The sequence below is a fragment of the Manacus candei genome, unplaced genomic scaffold (assembly GCF_025592945.1).
Source record: "Manacus candei isolate 608988 ecotype Guabito, Panama unplaced genomic scaffold, ASM2559294v1 h1tg000015l, whole genome shotgun sequence".
In the NCBI taxonomy this organism is placed as follows: domain Eukaryota; kingdom Metazoa; phylum Chordata; class Aves; order Passeriformes; family Pipridae; genus Manacus; species Manacus candei.
Window position 1 is genome coordinate 1169414 of NW_026138063.1, and position 14504 is coordinate 1183917.

Genomic DNA, 14504 nt, shown 5'->3' on the forward strand with positions numbered 1-14504 from the left:
GGACGGGTGTTCCGCTGCCCTCCACCCGAAGCCCTGGTGTGTCCGAGCCCAGCCGGGGTGTTGTTTTTAAGGAGCGTCCTCCTCCTCCCCGGCTGCGGAGCCGCTGGCACGCGGGAGCTGCTGCAGATGTTTCCATGAGAAGGTCGCAGCTCTTCTTTCTGGTTAAGCCCCGCAGACACGTCTCTAATTACAGCTTTGTGGCCGGCGTGAGGTTATAGGGGGAGGAAAGTGCGCGCTGGAATCAGTTTAAATGATTTGAGGGCAGCGACTCGGCGCCTTCGCACCGAGCGGGAGGCGAAATGCTGGCGGCACGCACGGGGACCGTGGGGGGGAAGAGCGCCGAGGAGTCCCTGAAGCTGAGGAAGCAGTCGGTGCTTTCCGTGGGCAGCAGGGACAGAACCCTGAAGAGCTCCTCGGAGAGCGGGAAGGAGGGCCGGGCTCGGCCCGGGCAGCCCCAGCAGCGAGCCCGGCGCCTGGCGCTGCTGCGGGAGCTGGAGATGAACTGGTACCTGCGGGTGTGTGAGCTGTCCCACGAGTACACCATCGCCTACACCACCGGCATGCCGCACAGGTAGGTACCCACGGCTCTGCCGCGGGCACTCCGGGAATGGGGCTGTGGGGATGTTCATAATAATAGTAATAACAACGATGATGACAACAGTAACTAAAATAATAATAATAATAATAGTAGAAAGATCTTTGGCTTTACAAAGATTTGTAAAGATTTTCTCTGATTATTCATGGTTTTTTCCCTGCACCTCGATGGGTGTGTGTTCCAGAGCTGAGAATCCTGTAAACTTGTGTCTTGGTTTCCGTAACTTCTTCGGCACAAGCTGCCTGTGGTCGTTCGGCCTCGTTTCTCACGAGCTGTTTTGTCCAAGTGGTTGTAGTTCTGCTGGAATAGAGTTGAAAAGTTGCTGCTGTTGATCAGGGACCGTGTGGGTGACAGGAGGGTCCTGCTTTCCTCTGTCCCTGCCCGGCAGCGGCGGTGGCTCAGCCTGGGAACGAGCCGCCCAGGAGGGGGAACCTGCAGCTGCTGGATCTCTCATCCCATCGGTCTTAAATGTCGCAGCCTCCAGAATCTGATCTTGCTCCTTTAAAAAAATATAAGGGGATCTTGGTATTAGTGGAAATTAGACGTGAGACTCCCTAATCTCCTGTGCAGGGTCAGCCCCTCCGTGAAACCGGAGCCCAGGCAGAAGTGCCCGGGGTGCTCCTGCCCCAGCCCGAGGAGCAGCATCGCGGGAGCGGCGGCCGCGCTCCCCCGGGACACTTTGGGGGACTGACAGAGGGAGGATGGGGGTTTCAGTCACCCCAAGGGACAGGGCTACTGCCGAGGGGGGGTTCAGCCTTTTGCCCAGCTCGACACAAATACATCGTTAGCAGCCGGATTTCGACTGAGAACCGGTTGAGATCTTCCCTAATCCCAGGCAGGATGGGGATGCCTGAAGTGCCTGGCACAAACCGAGCTCTTACAGATGTGCTTGGATTAGAAATTATTTAGAATGTCATTAGGAAAAAAATTAGGAACGGGACAACTGGAAGGAAAACGAAGTAAAACTCAGCTGGAGCAGGCGTGAAGTGCAGAAATGTCCACAAGCACCTGGAGAGAACACGAGGGGTCTGTGGGCTGGGAGGGAGCAGACTCGGGGGTGTGGTGCCCATCTGCCCCACCAGCCTGTGGTCAGGCACCCAGGGGTTTGAGCAGCACCAGAAAAGCAAACTGCTGGTGAATAACTTCTGGGAGAACTAAGTTTCTAAAGATACTGCTGATCCCTGCAAACCCTGAAACTCCAAACCAGCAAAACTCCTATGTCCAAAAGAATTCAGAGGAGCTTGCAGAAGTATTCCTTTGCCTTGGTTCACCTTGCATTATGGATGAGCAAAATGAGGGCTGGCAGGAGGTAGGAGCGAAGTGAGGGCTGGCAGGAGGTAGAAGCAAAGGCAGCTGCAGCAGAGATCACAGGTACAGCCTTCAGGAGGAAAACACGGTCCCGGTGAGGCAGGAACGGCCTCGGGACACGCTGCCCTCCCTGCAGCGCCCTTGGGTTGCAAAGAGTAGGGCTTGAAAGCCCTCCCTGCACCCCACCTTTGGGTCAGCACCACGAGAACAGGACCTTCATCTTCAGGAGTGTCAGGGGCCCCTGGGGCAGCAGGGCAGGAGCCTCCTGGGGACACCCAGGTCCATCAGTGCCCTGATCTGACAGCTGCAGAGGAAGAGTAACAGGGTAATCCCAGTGTCCCCACCAAACTCCCCTCTGTGACATTGAATTATAAGCTTTTAAAGTATATTCTGGGGTTGGGATCAGTCTTTCTTTATCTGCTTTGAAAGATTTAAGGATTAGTTGAGTTCATGATACATCCATCACTTGATTATTTAACTTATTTTTCCACTGTATTTGGGGATGAAATGCCAGCCCGAAAATGGGTTGAGTTTTTAAAATAGAAGAGCTCAGAGATCTCCCTCAGGGGTGTGTATCAGACTTTGGCAGGATTGTTTGCTGTGGCCAGAAAAGGTCAGTGGGGTCCTTCTGGATGTTACCTTGTCCAGCAGGGATGAACACCTTAGAAACCATCCCTGGAAGTGTCCAAGACCAGGCTGGATGGGGCTTGGAGCAACCTGGTCTAGTGGGTGCCATTCCTGCCCATGGCTGGGGAGTTTGGAATAAGATGGTCTTTGAAGTTCCTTCCAACCCAAACCATTCAATGATTCTATCAACCAGAAAATTGTTTTTGCTATTTATCAGTGGTGAAGTAATTGATAAAATTATAATTTTATTTGTGTTAATTATCAGAGCCCTGGGAGGCTACAGAGGTTCCCAGACCAGGTAACTCCAGCAGTGCGCTATGAGAAAACAAAATGTTCTTATGACTGGCAGAAGAGATGCCTTCAGTGTTCATCTGGCCAGCCCGGGGCCTGAAATACACCCTGTGAGAGTATTTGGTTTATGTTTATTGGCCTTGGATTGAATCCCAAGCAAATATTTCTCATTATCTAAATATAAGACCTGGGAAACGGGGTCAGTGCTGTATTCCCACTGGCAGCCCTTATCCCTTGGAGTACTGGGCCGTGAGAGGTCTCGGCAGATGAAGAAGATTGCTGATCTTGGCCATAATCCAGGCCGGGCATCAACGAAAACGGGCCAGTTGCAATAACATAAACAATGTCTGGGAGGCGAAGAGGCCGCCCCGAGCTGTGAGCCCGCTGGGCAGCAGAGCCCGGGCAGCAGAGCCGGGGCAGCACAGCCCGGGCAGCACAGCCCCGCTGCGGCGGGCGGCTCTGGAGGGGCTGCGGGTGGCTCTCGGTGGGCTGTGGGTGGCTCTCGGTGGGGCTGTAGGCCCCGCTCTCAGTGGGGCTGTGGGTGACTCTCAGTAGGGCTGCGGGTGGCTGTCGCTGGGCTGTGGGTGGCTCCCACTGGGGCTGTGGGTGGCTCTCGGTGGGCTGTGGGCCAGCACCATGCACCTGTACAAGCCGGCCTGCACCAACATCCCCCCGCACCGACCAGGCCCGGCCAAGGCCGCCGAGGCCGTGCCCAGGGTCCAGCAGGCGAGTGGGGCCCTGCGCCCACCTGGCCCGGCCGTGGGCTGGCCCCGGCCCCACAGCCCCGCCAGCGAGAGGAAACAGCTGGAGAGGTTCCTGCACCTCCATGGACTGTCCCTGCAGGACACCACGCGGGCCCAGACCGGCATGAAGTACAGGTACAGGCACAGGTACTGCTGTGTGGGGATGGCGCTGGGCCCGGCGGCTGGGGCTGCGGAACAGACAAGAGGGCTCGGTCTTCAGCTGTGCCAGGGGAGGTGTAGGTTGGATATTAGGAAGAAATTCTTCACAGAGAGGGTAATCAGCCATTGGAATGGGCTGCCCAGGGAAGGGGTGGATTCTCCATCCCTGGAGGTGTTTAAGGTGAGACTGGATGTGGCATCAGTGCCATGGGCTGGGAACCACAGTGGTAGTGGATCAAGGGTTGGACTTGATGATCTTGGAAGTCCCTTCCAACCCAGCTGATTCTATGATTCTATGAACGGGGCTGAGGGAGCTGAGGCTGCCCCGGGTGGGCTGGCACCGCTGGGCCCCTTCTCTGCCTCAGGAACTTCGCTTCTCTGGGTTCTCTGAGCCCCACAAGAACTGGGATGAAGGGAAGCAAAGCTAAATGTGTGTGACCTGTTCTCTTAAAGCTCTGAATCTGATCTTTTTCTTCTAAAGTTAACCACAGAATCCCAGACTGGTTTGGGTTGGAAGGGGCCTTAAAGTCCATCTTGTTCCAACCCGCTGCCATGGGCAGGGACACCTTCCACTAGCCCAGGCTGCTCCAAGCCCTGTCCGACCCGGCCTTGGACACTTCCAGGATGGGGACAATCAAACTGAGTTTTCATGCTTGGGGTCTGAACCCTGAGACCCTCTGCCCTCCTTATGGAACAAACAGACTGGAAGCCCAAGAACTGGCGCCTAGCTGGTCTAGTGTCTAACATGTAGCTTCTGTGTTAGAAGAAGTGTCCAAGGGAGAAGGTCTTATCCATGCAGGGAGCTGGAACAGCCTGGGGAAAGAGGGTGCAGGCTGGGGATGGTGGATGAAGAAGACGTGTATGCTCAGTCCATCAGTTGTCATTGTGTTTTGTTTCTGAAGAGGTTCATTTTAAGGGGACGATGTTCCATATGGAAAGTCTACATGTTCTCTGTGCTTCTAATAAAAGCAAATTTTCTTTGAAATATTTGCTTTCCCAAGAGGTTGATCTCTGCCCCTGGCCTGTTTGAGCCTAAAACTGAAATAAGACAGTATGACTGCTGTTTTTATGGATCCAGCAGAGTTGTGTCCCAGCTTTAGCTGCAGGCTGGGGAAATTTGGTGTTGTTTGGAGACATTGCTGAGGGGACACGGGGGCTGTGAAAGAGCAGATTTGGAGCTGCAATCAGGAGAAATGGCAAAAGGCTCTGTACCACTGCTCTGCTGTGGAGCAAGTTGGGGTGACATGGCCTGGAAGGCTGAGAGAGAGAACTGAGGCCACAGTGCCTGGGTGGTGAAAAGGGAGAAGGACCACAGGCAGTGGATTGGCATCCCAGGGATGCTGTGCTCGGAGCAGAGCTGTGACTGGAGCAATCCTGGGTCAGCAGGAGCAGTGTGTCCCTGAGCCAGATACTCTGATCGACTGGGGTTTTGGGGCCTGAAAAGTTCCCTCCCTTTAATGAGAAATTCTTTTGCTCCTTCTGGTGATGCTGATGCCACGTGGCAGCTGTGTTTTTTAAATGATTGGTGTCAGTGCACACACAAAAACCACCATTTTTCTAGTTTCTCTCTAATTCTGCACTTTCTGTGGTGTTTTCCCATTGTTGCCCAGACACAGTTTAACCCTCACTGTGCCCTCGCTCAGGAGCACAAGTGATGCTGTAGGCACACAATGCTCCCATGAAGTGGTTGTGATCTGAAATGTCCTCCACGGGAGATTATCCTGCCAAAGCCCTGGTGTATGGACACCTCCTGACATGGGACTGGGCTGCTGCCGAGTCCAAAGGGCATCACTCAAAACCTGACAGTGATGTTGCACCAAAAACCTGCCCAGCCTGGGGCAGAAACCCCACAAAGAAGTTGGGTAGAAAATTTCTGTAGGGTTGGATGCAAAACCTGCTGGAGATGCAGTCTTAAGCTGTAGGAAAATGTAATTAATGAGAGATTCTGGGACTGCTGAGCTGCAGAGGTGGCTGGGTTGGCTTTGGGGGCTGCGGGCTGTGGCTGCAGGCTTGGCTGGAGCAGGGCTCTGTTCACACCCCTTCATCCACCTCTGCTTCCTCCCTTAATAAATGGAGTATTCCTCGTTCTCCAGAGCCATTAGTCATGGGGAAATAAGGCATGTGCCTAATTTCTGCTGGAGCTGATGGATTGGAGCAAATGCTTCATTTGGAGTGTGTACATTTTTCAAAGCTGACAGAAGGAGCTGTAACATATTGAGCTTCCCGTGGATCCAGGGGATGTATCCTGGGGAGAGGGGGCTCTGAGCAGGGCTCTGCTCCAGGCAGGAGGGATGTTCCAGCAGCCACCACGTGCTGCTTCCATAGGTTATTTGCTCTTCCAGAAGTACAGGGACCCTTCTAGTCTGATTGCGAGCCTGAAGATTTTCTTTTCTCTTTCTTGTTTTGCCTTCCAGACGTTTCCTCAGCTCTCCTTAGGTCCAGCCAGAAGACAGCACAATAAATCCCTTTTTGTATTAAGATCTACTTAATTATGTGTGGAAATTAATGAATTGTGAACAAGAAACACTTGCTAAACACTTATAAGCTGGTTCATTTATAGGATGATCAGTTCCTTTTCCTTTCTTTGCCTTGGCCAACGCAGTTTAGCGCAGCCTATTACAGAGGAACCCAAAGTGCAGCAGTGGAAGAGCTTGGCTTGTTTCTGATGACAAAGCATTTCTCTGAGATGAAACACCACTTACAAAGCAGATTTGGTGTCCTATTGTCCCATGGGGGGTTCATTGCATGGCATCCTTCCACACACACTTCACTGGGGCTTGAGCTCTGTCCTCACACTGGGAAGCCGTGGCTGTAAAACCTCTCAATATTCTGCTCCTTCATGGTTAAACAGTGTCTGTGAGCTGGGGCAGCTGCACTTGGAGAGCCTGGAGGTGAAATGTTATATGTATATATATGTCTGCAGAAGCATCCAGGCAGCTTTTGCAAAACAGGCTGTTGGCAAATGTTAGGGGTGGAAAGTATTTATGGAGGTCAGGGAGTCCCGAGGCACTGCTGGATTAACCCACAGTGCCGCCTCCCAGCTGGGCTGGAGTTTGCTGTTTGTATTTTATGTGGTTTAGATTTCACTGAGGTTCTGCTCCAGGGGGGTGAGCTCTTCCCACAGCACACAAGCCCCTGGCAAATCCACTTCACTTGGCACGACCCCCCTGGGGTGTCCTGCAGGGACCCCCCGGAGTTCCTGCATCCCGAGAGAGCACTGGGATGCTCTGGCCTGTTTCTGTTGCTAGGGTTGGTTAAGCTAATTAAAACTTGGGAATTTAGGATTGTGATGCTGAAGCTTTTTTGTGACTGGCCAGCAGGTAGCCCCTTGCAGGATGTTCCCTTCTCCCTTTTTTCTCTTTTTTTCCTTTTTCCCTTTTCCACTTTCCTGGCTGGAATGGGAAATGTGAGGAGCTGACATGCAAGCCCTGCAGCCAGTCCTGGCCACCCCTTTTCAAAGGGACAGAGCAAACTGGGCTGTGGAAAGCAGAGGGGTGCGAGGGATGGGATTGTCCCTGCCCTGGGTGATTAAACAGGGGTTTAGCTTAGGGAAAAGATGATTGACAGGGATTACAGATGTGTTTAAATCAGGAACAGCTTGTGGCAAGTCACTCACTGTCCCCTGTAACATAGAAACCAGGGTGGGGGGAGCAAATAAAACTTGTGGACAACATGTTTAAACACAGAAAACCCTTTCCCAGCATCTTGTAATGAAATTGGGGAATTCCCTGTCATGGGATGCTGGAAGTACCAGCATGCTGAAGATGTTATCAGGTATCAGCCAAGGTATTAAATACCAAGGCAGGGTTTAACCTGGAGCAGGCAGAGTCCATTTATCAGCCCTTATCCCTTTCTCTGCTGTCATGTTTATACCCCCACAGAGCTACCCCAGAAGAGAGGAATTTGGGAGTGATCCCTATGCCATAGCTGCTTTTCCAGGCTCCCTTAGTGAGGCTCATGTTATGCACTGAAGCTTTAAAATATCTAATCTTTAGATGGCAAAATATATGAGAGCTCTTGATGGGGTCCTGTAATCCTGCACTGTAATCCCATCCTCGTCTGCTCCATCCGGAGCCCCGTTGCATTATATTTATGGGATATAGCTTATGGCCTTAATGTTGTCCCTATTTCCTGTCCAGGTTGATCCACAGAGCCACATCCAGCTGTGTCCTTTTTTTAACAGTCAGTGTCACGTGGCAGAAGTGTTTTTTTACTCTTTTTTACTCTGTTCAAACTCCCCAGCTGCTCCCTGGTGCCGTGGTGAGGGCACACACTCCCATGGCTGCCCTTCTGCCAAACGACTTCAGTTCCTTGGGGTTTGTGTTGTTTTTGTAGGGTCCTCACCCAAACCATGCACTGATGGGGAGGCTGGGATGGGAACAGGGTATCCCTTGGTGTGGGTGGTGTTGGTAGAGTGGGGTCTGCTCCTTGCAGGGAGAAATCCCATTTTATTCCTCCAAGGACTGGAGCCTGTGGCTGTGCGAGCTGTCAGCCCCACTGCCCCGGCCGGGTTTCAGCAGGAGGAGCTCCTGCTGCACACATGGCCCTGGCTCCTGATCCTGCTGCTTCCAGTGTGATCCTCCCACTGCCTAAAGGGGCTCCAAGAGCTGGAGAGGGACTTTGGACAAGGGCCTGGAGTGACAGGACAAGGGGAATGGCTTCCCACTGACAGAGGACAGGGTCAGATGGGATATTGGGAAAGAATTCCTGGCTGTGAGGGTGGTGAGGCCCTGGCACATGTTACCTGGTGTAGTGGAAAGTGTCCCTGCCCATGGCAGGGGATGGCACTGGATGAGCTTTAAGGTCTCTTCCCATGCAAACCATTCCATAATGAGACCATAAAGTCCTCACAAAGCTGTGTACCAGCTCAGACTCAGTCTGCTGGTTCTTCCAGGGCTATTCCCACCTTTCTGGCAGAAGCTCTCATGCTGTAGGTCTTGGCTTGTGGGGAAGAGAAAGCAGACTTTGCTCTCCCAGTTGCCCAGCACAGCAGTGAATCCCAGTCAAGGCTCGGTTGCTCCAGCCACTGCCCAGCAGGAATGTGCAGGTTTGCTGCTTTTTTCCCCCACACCTTCTGCTCCTGTCGAGCTGTGGCTGCAGGGCCTGTGCTGCCAGGTGCTGATCCAGCCCTGTTCCGTGGGCAGGTGCTCCTGCTGAGCCTCCACTCCCTGCAGCCACGTCAGTGGTGCAGAGCAGATCCAGCGGCTCTCCAGGGGGCTGACTTGAAAGTCTGGGATATTTCTGGGTGTATTTATAGGCAGGTTTGAAGTCTGCAGTCTGTGCCCTGAGATGAAACTCAGTCCACGTGGTCTCGGTTACGAGAGGTTTTATCTGGGAGTCTTTGGGCTGACTTTGGGATCTGCTGTGATGGGAACATCACCCTGCACTGCACCGACACCAGCTGCTGAGGGTGGGTCCAAGGGGGGCTGAATTGAGGAAAATACCAGTAAAACCTCCTCTCGTGGCTTCCAGGTTTGTTTCAAGGCTCCATCCTTTAGGAGATGAGGCTGAATGCAGGCTCTGCAGAGGTCAGCTTTGATGCCAGGCTGAGAGTGGGTCTCTATCACCAGCCCTGGTGTGTGCTCTGGCAGGTGGGCATGGTCCAGGTGGAGTAAAAATGAATTTTGATCTTCAATACAAATCCAATGTTGATACAACGGCAACTCCTCTGTTTTGCTAAACTCCATCATCTTTCTCCCTCCCTCCAGCCCTGTGCCCATCCCTCCTGCTGCAGCTCTCCCAGGATGAGCAGAAAATTCCCCTTTCCTTCTCCAGCAGCACAGGACTGTGCCCAGTCCATGCTTGGAGAATTCCCTGATTGTCTCTCCTGGTTGTTAATCCTCGTTTGCACACTGGTGGTTATTAACAGTGAGTTTTCATTGCTTTCAGAATTTGCAGGGCTTGCAAGCTTGGGGTAATGTAAAGAGGGAAATTTCCCTGGAAATGCAATTTTTTTGTCCAGGCCAAATTTTTGTCCAAATTCCAAAGGTGAAAAGTTTAGGATAAAAGAGTCTTTCTGAGACCTGGGGGTAGGAAGATGGACCTCAGGAAGAATTTGGCAGAATCAGTGCAAGTGTCTGAGAGGAAAAGCTGCAACATGATTCCAGGGAAGCTGAATTTTACTGGAGAGCTGTTGGGCACAGAGACCCCTCTCATGGAACTGCAGTTCTCTTCCTCAGAGTGACTCCAGTATCAGGAAATAGTTGCCAGCTCAGGGCAGTGGGTGGACATTTGGATTCTGGTGGATGCCAGCCCTAAGGAGGGGGTGGCACTGCAGGGCTGCCCCACAGAGCTGTGCTTCTCATGTACATTGTAGTGCTGTGTGCTAGGAAATACTAGAGTTGACCAGAGCATTTCTGGATGTTTCTTCCAGCCCTCTCCTCTGGGCACTCTGTCCAGCGTGTGCTCGGGGATTTCCAGCGTCACCCTGCACTCTCAGCGGGGGCTGGAGCTCAGTGGGGCTGTTCCTTACACCCCTCTCAGAGACAGAAGTTGCTTTTGTCGCACTCTAAGCAAGTTAAAATGCTCAATTGAAATGTGTTTTTATTGCTCTGTGGTTTTCCCTGGGCTGAGGTGAGCACCTCTTATTCCTGCATCTCCCAGGGTGTGCAGGGGGATGTGGGCAGCCGGGCTGCCCCTGCTCCACTGAGTGCTGCTGGGGAGGGGGGAGCCTGCATGAAAGGCAGCTTTTCCATGGATAAACCGCCTGTGCAGACCTGCCTCTGCCTGATAAGCTTTTTCTCCCTTGTTTTCAGTGTGTTTTCATAGTTGCTTGGCCCTATCCCTGCACCAGAAAGACTCCAGAAGCCAAGAGTGTTCCCATAATTCCAGTAGCACGGTTGCTATTTTTCCCAGGGTGTTTATGAAGTACGTGGGGGTCCTTGGAGAGTCCAAAGGGGCAGGGTGAGGCTGTTGTGGGGAGCTCCTCCCTATGGCTCAGTCCCCAGCAGGGTGAGGGTTCCTCCCACCCCTCAGTTGGCTTCCCCCCACTGGGAGGTTGAAAGGCACGTTTTTCACTGCAGAAAAAGACACAATCTGTAGATTGCAGGAGTAATTATTCATTTCCCCTGAGGGCCTAATGAGCGGTTATGCATTTGGCAGTAAGTAATGATCCTCTTGCAAATCTTTTTGTTAATTAAATGGGCCCCATTCCAGTATGAAAGTGGTTGTTCCATCGCTTTGGGATGTGCTTGGAGATCAGGGGCTACTTACCCAGCCAGCACCGACCCCCGGGAAGTACAGAGAATCCTTGGCTTGGAAGTGCTTGGCAGTGCCTGGAGGTCACCTGAAGACTGGGCAGTGCCTTGCACTTAATTTACTGAAAGGACATTGGCCCTGGAAGTGTCAAAGGCCAGATTGGATGGAGCTTGGAGCAACCTGGGCTAGTGGGAGGTGTCCCTGCCCGTGGCAGGGGGTGGGACTGGATGGGCTTTGAGGTCCCTTCCAACCCAAACCATTCCATGACACTGTGCTGCTCTGAGGTACATCATGCTCTTGCCTTGGGTGCCAAAAACCCCAAAGTTAAAAGCCTTTGCAGAGGGTTCTGGAAGTGAAGAGAGCAAAGGGAAATTAGGGAGCTGAGGAGTCACCACAGACCCCGGGTTTGGCTGGCAGCAGAGTGCTCTGCCTGCGCCTGCTCAGGTAAAGTGCAGACTCCAGAAGTCCTGAAATGCTGATTTCTAACTAGCAGTGTGGGCTGGTAACTAAGTGGCAGGGGAAGTGCTGATGCAGCAGGTTTTTTCCATCTCCCTTCCCCAAAGAGGAGCCTGGCAGTGTGAAAAGACAACGATAAAATTAATTGAGCTGAAGATTGTTCCTTAGTAATCTGCTGGATTTCAGTGAACAACGTTGTCCTGGGTGACGTGCTAATTCTCCTCAGTGACTAATTCCAGCACATGCCTCATTCTTTAGGGATGCTGGGCAGCGTGGAGAGCTTTGTCTCTGGTGCGGGACTGAGGTCTTGTGCCAGTTTTGCTGGATGCAGCTGATGGGATTTGTACCCTGTGTCACTCACTTCAATAATTAGAAATGCTGTTGCAGCTGAAAGAGAGACTCTCAGGAGAAGAACTAAAATTCTTCTTTGAAAAATGCTGTTTGGGAAGGTGATATTTTAATAGTGCTTATTATTCAGCAGTGACTTATATAAGCCAATGACTGATGGAGGCACTTGGCTTTCACAGAGTTGCTCACAGGCCCTGCATTGGCTGGAGGAGGATGAGCTCAGGCAAAAACTGAGGGTTCTTGAGAGAAGAGCACGTTTTATGAAGGGGTATCCATTGGAAAAGAGTTTTCCAAACAACCCAATCTGCTGTAGCTCATCTTTATTCTGGCCCTCTGCCAGCTCATCTCAAAGAATCAGAAGTTATTGCATGATAATTACCCACCCATCTGCTCCAGTGCGTCCCAGAAAAGGGCAGTATGGAGTTGTGTGTTATCCAGCATCCAAAATCGACACCTCAGCAACATATTTCTTCAAAGAAGTTAATTTAGAGCTTTAAGCTGTTACAAGTAATGCTTGGGTGAGATTTGACATGTGTGGTTAACAGAGCACTGTACATAATTGCCTCAAATCTGCTATGCAACAAGCACAGCCAAGCTGGAAAAACACAGCTTTACTCAGAACACATTTATCCATCAGGTGATGCAAAGCACCTGGGGAAAACCTGCATTTTCTGTGTGCACAGCCTAGAACTTGAGTATGGCAAAGGGGAAAAGCATTTCTTTGCCAAGAACTGGCACAATGACCCTGAATGCCTGAGGGTCCTGCTGCTGCTGCTGGGGGTGTTTCTCTCCTCTGGGTCTGGGGTGGATGCTCAGTTACTGGGGTACCTGAACTAGGGGCTCCAGCCTCACCTGGGTGGGAGAAACACCCCAATAAAACCTTTTTGTACTGTGCAGTGGAGCTTCATGCAGCTCTAAGTGGTTTAGTCATATTTAATCAAGAATCACAGAATGGTTTGGGCTGGAAGGGACCTCACAGACCATCAAGTGCTCAGTGTAGCACAATACATTAATATAATGGTGATTTCTGGAGCCCTTCGTGTGAGCCACTGGCTTTCAGTCAGCTGAGAAATGGAATAGATAGCGTGGCAAAATTGAATTGCCTGGTGTGGAGCAGGGATACAGCAGCTAATGGGCAATAGGCACCATTAGGGGGGTGTTCTACCCAAGGGAAGAGTGACCTGTTAATTGAATTGGGCGCCCGGTGATTCCATCTCCTTGTCACACACGGAGGGCCCTGGGTCTCCGTTCCACTATTGATCCTTTCCCGCTCTATTAAGCCATGATTTATTGAGTCTGGCTCAGAGCTGGCTGGTGCAGAGCTCTCTGGGGGCAGGAGCCCCCTCGGTGCTGGGGCTTACTGGGGTGCTGTCGGCTCGTGGGGGGTGCGTGGGACTGGAGAGTGGGTGCTGGGATTGGAGATTAGATGGGAGTTTGCTCTTGGATTCATAAAATCACAGAATCCTGCACTGCTTTGGGTTGGGAGGGGCCTTAAAGCCCATCCAGTGCCACCCCCTGCCACAGGCAGGGACACCTTCCACTAGCCCAGGTTGCTCCAAGCCCCGTCCAACCTGGCCTTGGACACTTCCAGGGCTGGGGCAGCCACAGCCTCTCTGGTGCTGTATTTATCACACCCCAGCCCTAACACATGGCCCTTGGTGGCAGAGCAGCCTGGGTCCCTGTTCTCACATCCCACTTTGGGTCCCTCCTGGGTGGACAGGGCCCTCAGAGCTCCTGTGGGCTGTAACAGATCTCCTGTGCCATCAGAGGCAGCCTGGGCTGGGCACTGCCCCCAGCCTGGCTCAAAACCTGCCAGAACGACGCCTTTTAACTAAAAACCGTTTAATAGGAATTTTGATCAGTTTTCCTCAAGTGCAATTACAAATGCAAATGGAGTTTTTGATGTGAAACCAGCGGAAATGTGGTGACTGTTGGCTCGATAAGCGCGGGGCTTTTGTTCCGCAACTCATTTCCTCGCCCAGCTTCCAGCAGTGCCATCAAAGGGAACCATTCCTGGGGGGTTTAGATACATCCCAAAGAGCTACAAATCACTGCAGGGTTTGTCGCTGCTGCTTCCGACAGGACCCCTCCTCAGACGAGCAGGGACAAGCTTGTCCTGGCTCTTAATTGGGATTAATCCCAGGGAAGCCCTGTTGGGAGCTGCCTCCTCATGCCAGCGCTCCAGGGTGGCAGCTCCTTATCTCTCTGGTGTCCATATCAGCCCAATTTAGGGAGATGTAACGGAACTGCCACAATCCTCAGTAATTATCCCAGCAGGAAACCTGTTCCCAAACAGCTCTGGAGAGGGAGGGAGCCAGCCCAGCGATGAGCACGGGCTGTGGCTGTCATCAGAGCTTTCATGGCCCAATAAAACTTTTATTGGCACATAATCTGGAATTGCCCTGGGCGCGTCCTGCTGCGCTGCAGCAGAACTGCGGGTGCAAATCTGGAAATCAGGGATTTGGGACAGCACACTGATAATTCTTGGGAAGGCCAGTCCTGGAGACTGCTGCCTGAAATGTCTGCGTGGGGTTTTGGAAGGTGGCTGTGGTGGCTGTAGCCAGATCTGGACAGTTGGATAAAATAAAGAAGGACATCTTTGTATGGAAAAGCTCCAAGGGCACCGCTTCTGGAGCAGGATCCTGCCCTCCCAGTGCTGCCAGCTGTGCTTTCAGTGCTTCCATGCAATTTCCTGAGGTCTGGTCCATCCAAGGACATTGCATGCAAAGTCTAACTAAGCAACTGTCAAAATGTCCAGTGTGGTTAAAACTCTCTAATGA

General features: G+C 52.2%; 1 protein-coding gene across 2 annotated transcripts in view; it reads left to right on the forward strand.

Moving 5' to 3' along the window:
- The first annotated feature begins 270 nt into the window (after nucleotides 1–270).
- Nucleotides 271–14504, forward strand: part of KCNAB1 (potassium voltage-gated channel subfamily A regulatory beta subunit 1) — a 62219-nt gene continuing 47985 nt past the window's right edge. The window contains exon 1 of one of the 2 annotated variants that reach the window (XM_051781874.1): nucleotides 271–571. In XM_051781874.1, coding sequence (XP_051637834.1) covers nucleotides 300–571 — 272 coding nt within the window. In that variant the 5' untranslated portion in view covers nucleotides 271–299. Of the gene's footprint in view, nucleotides 572–3442; nucleotides 3700–14504 lie in introns of those variants that run through there. The other variant, XM_051781875.1, reaches the window with a different exon arrangement.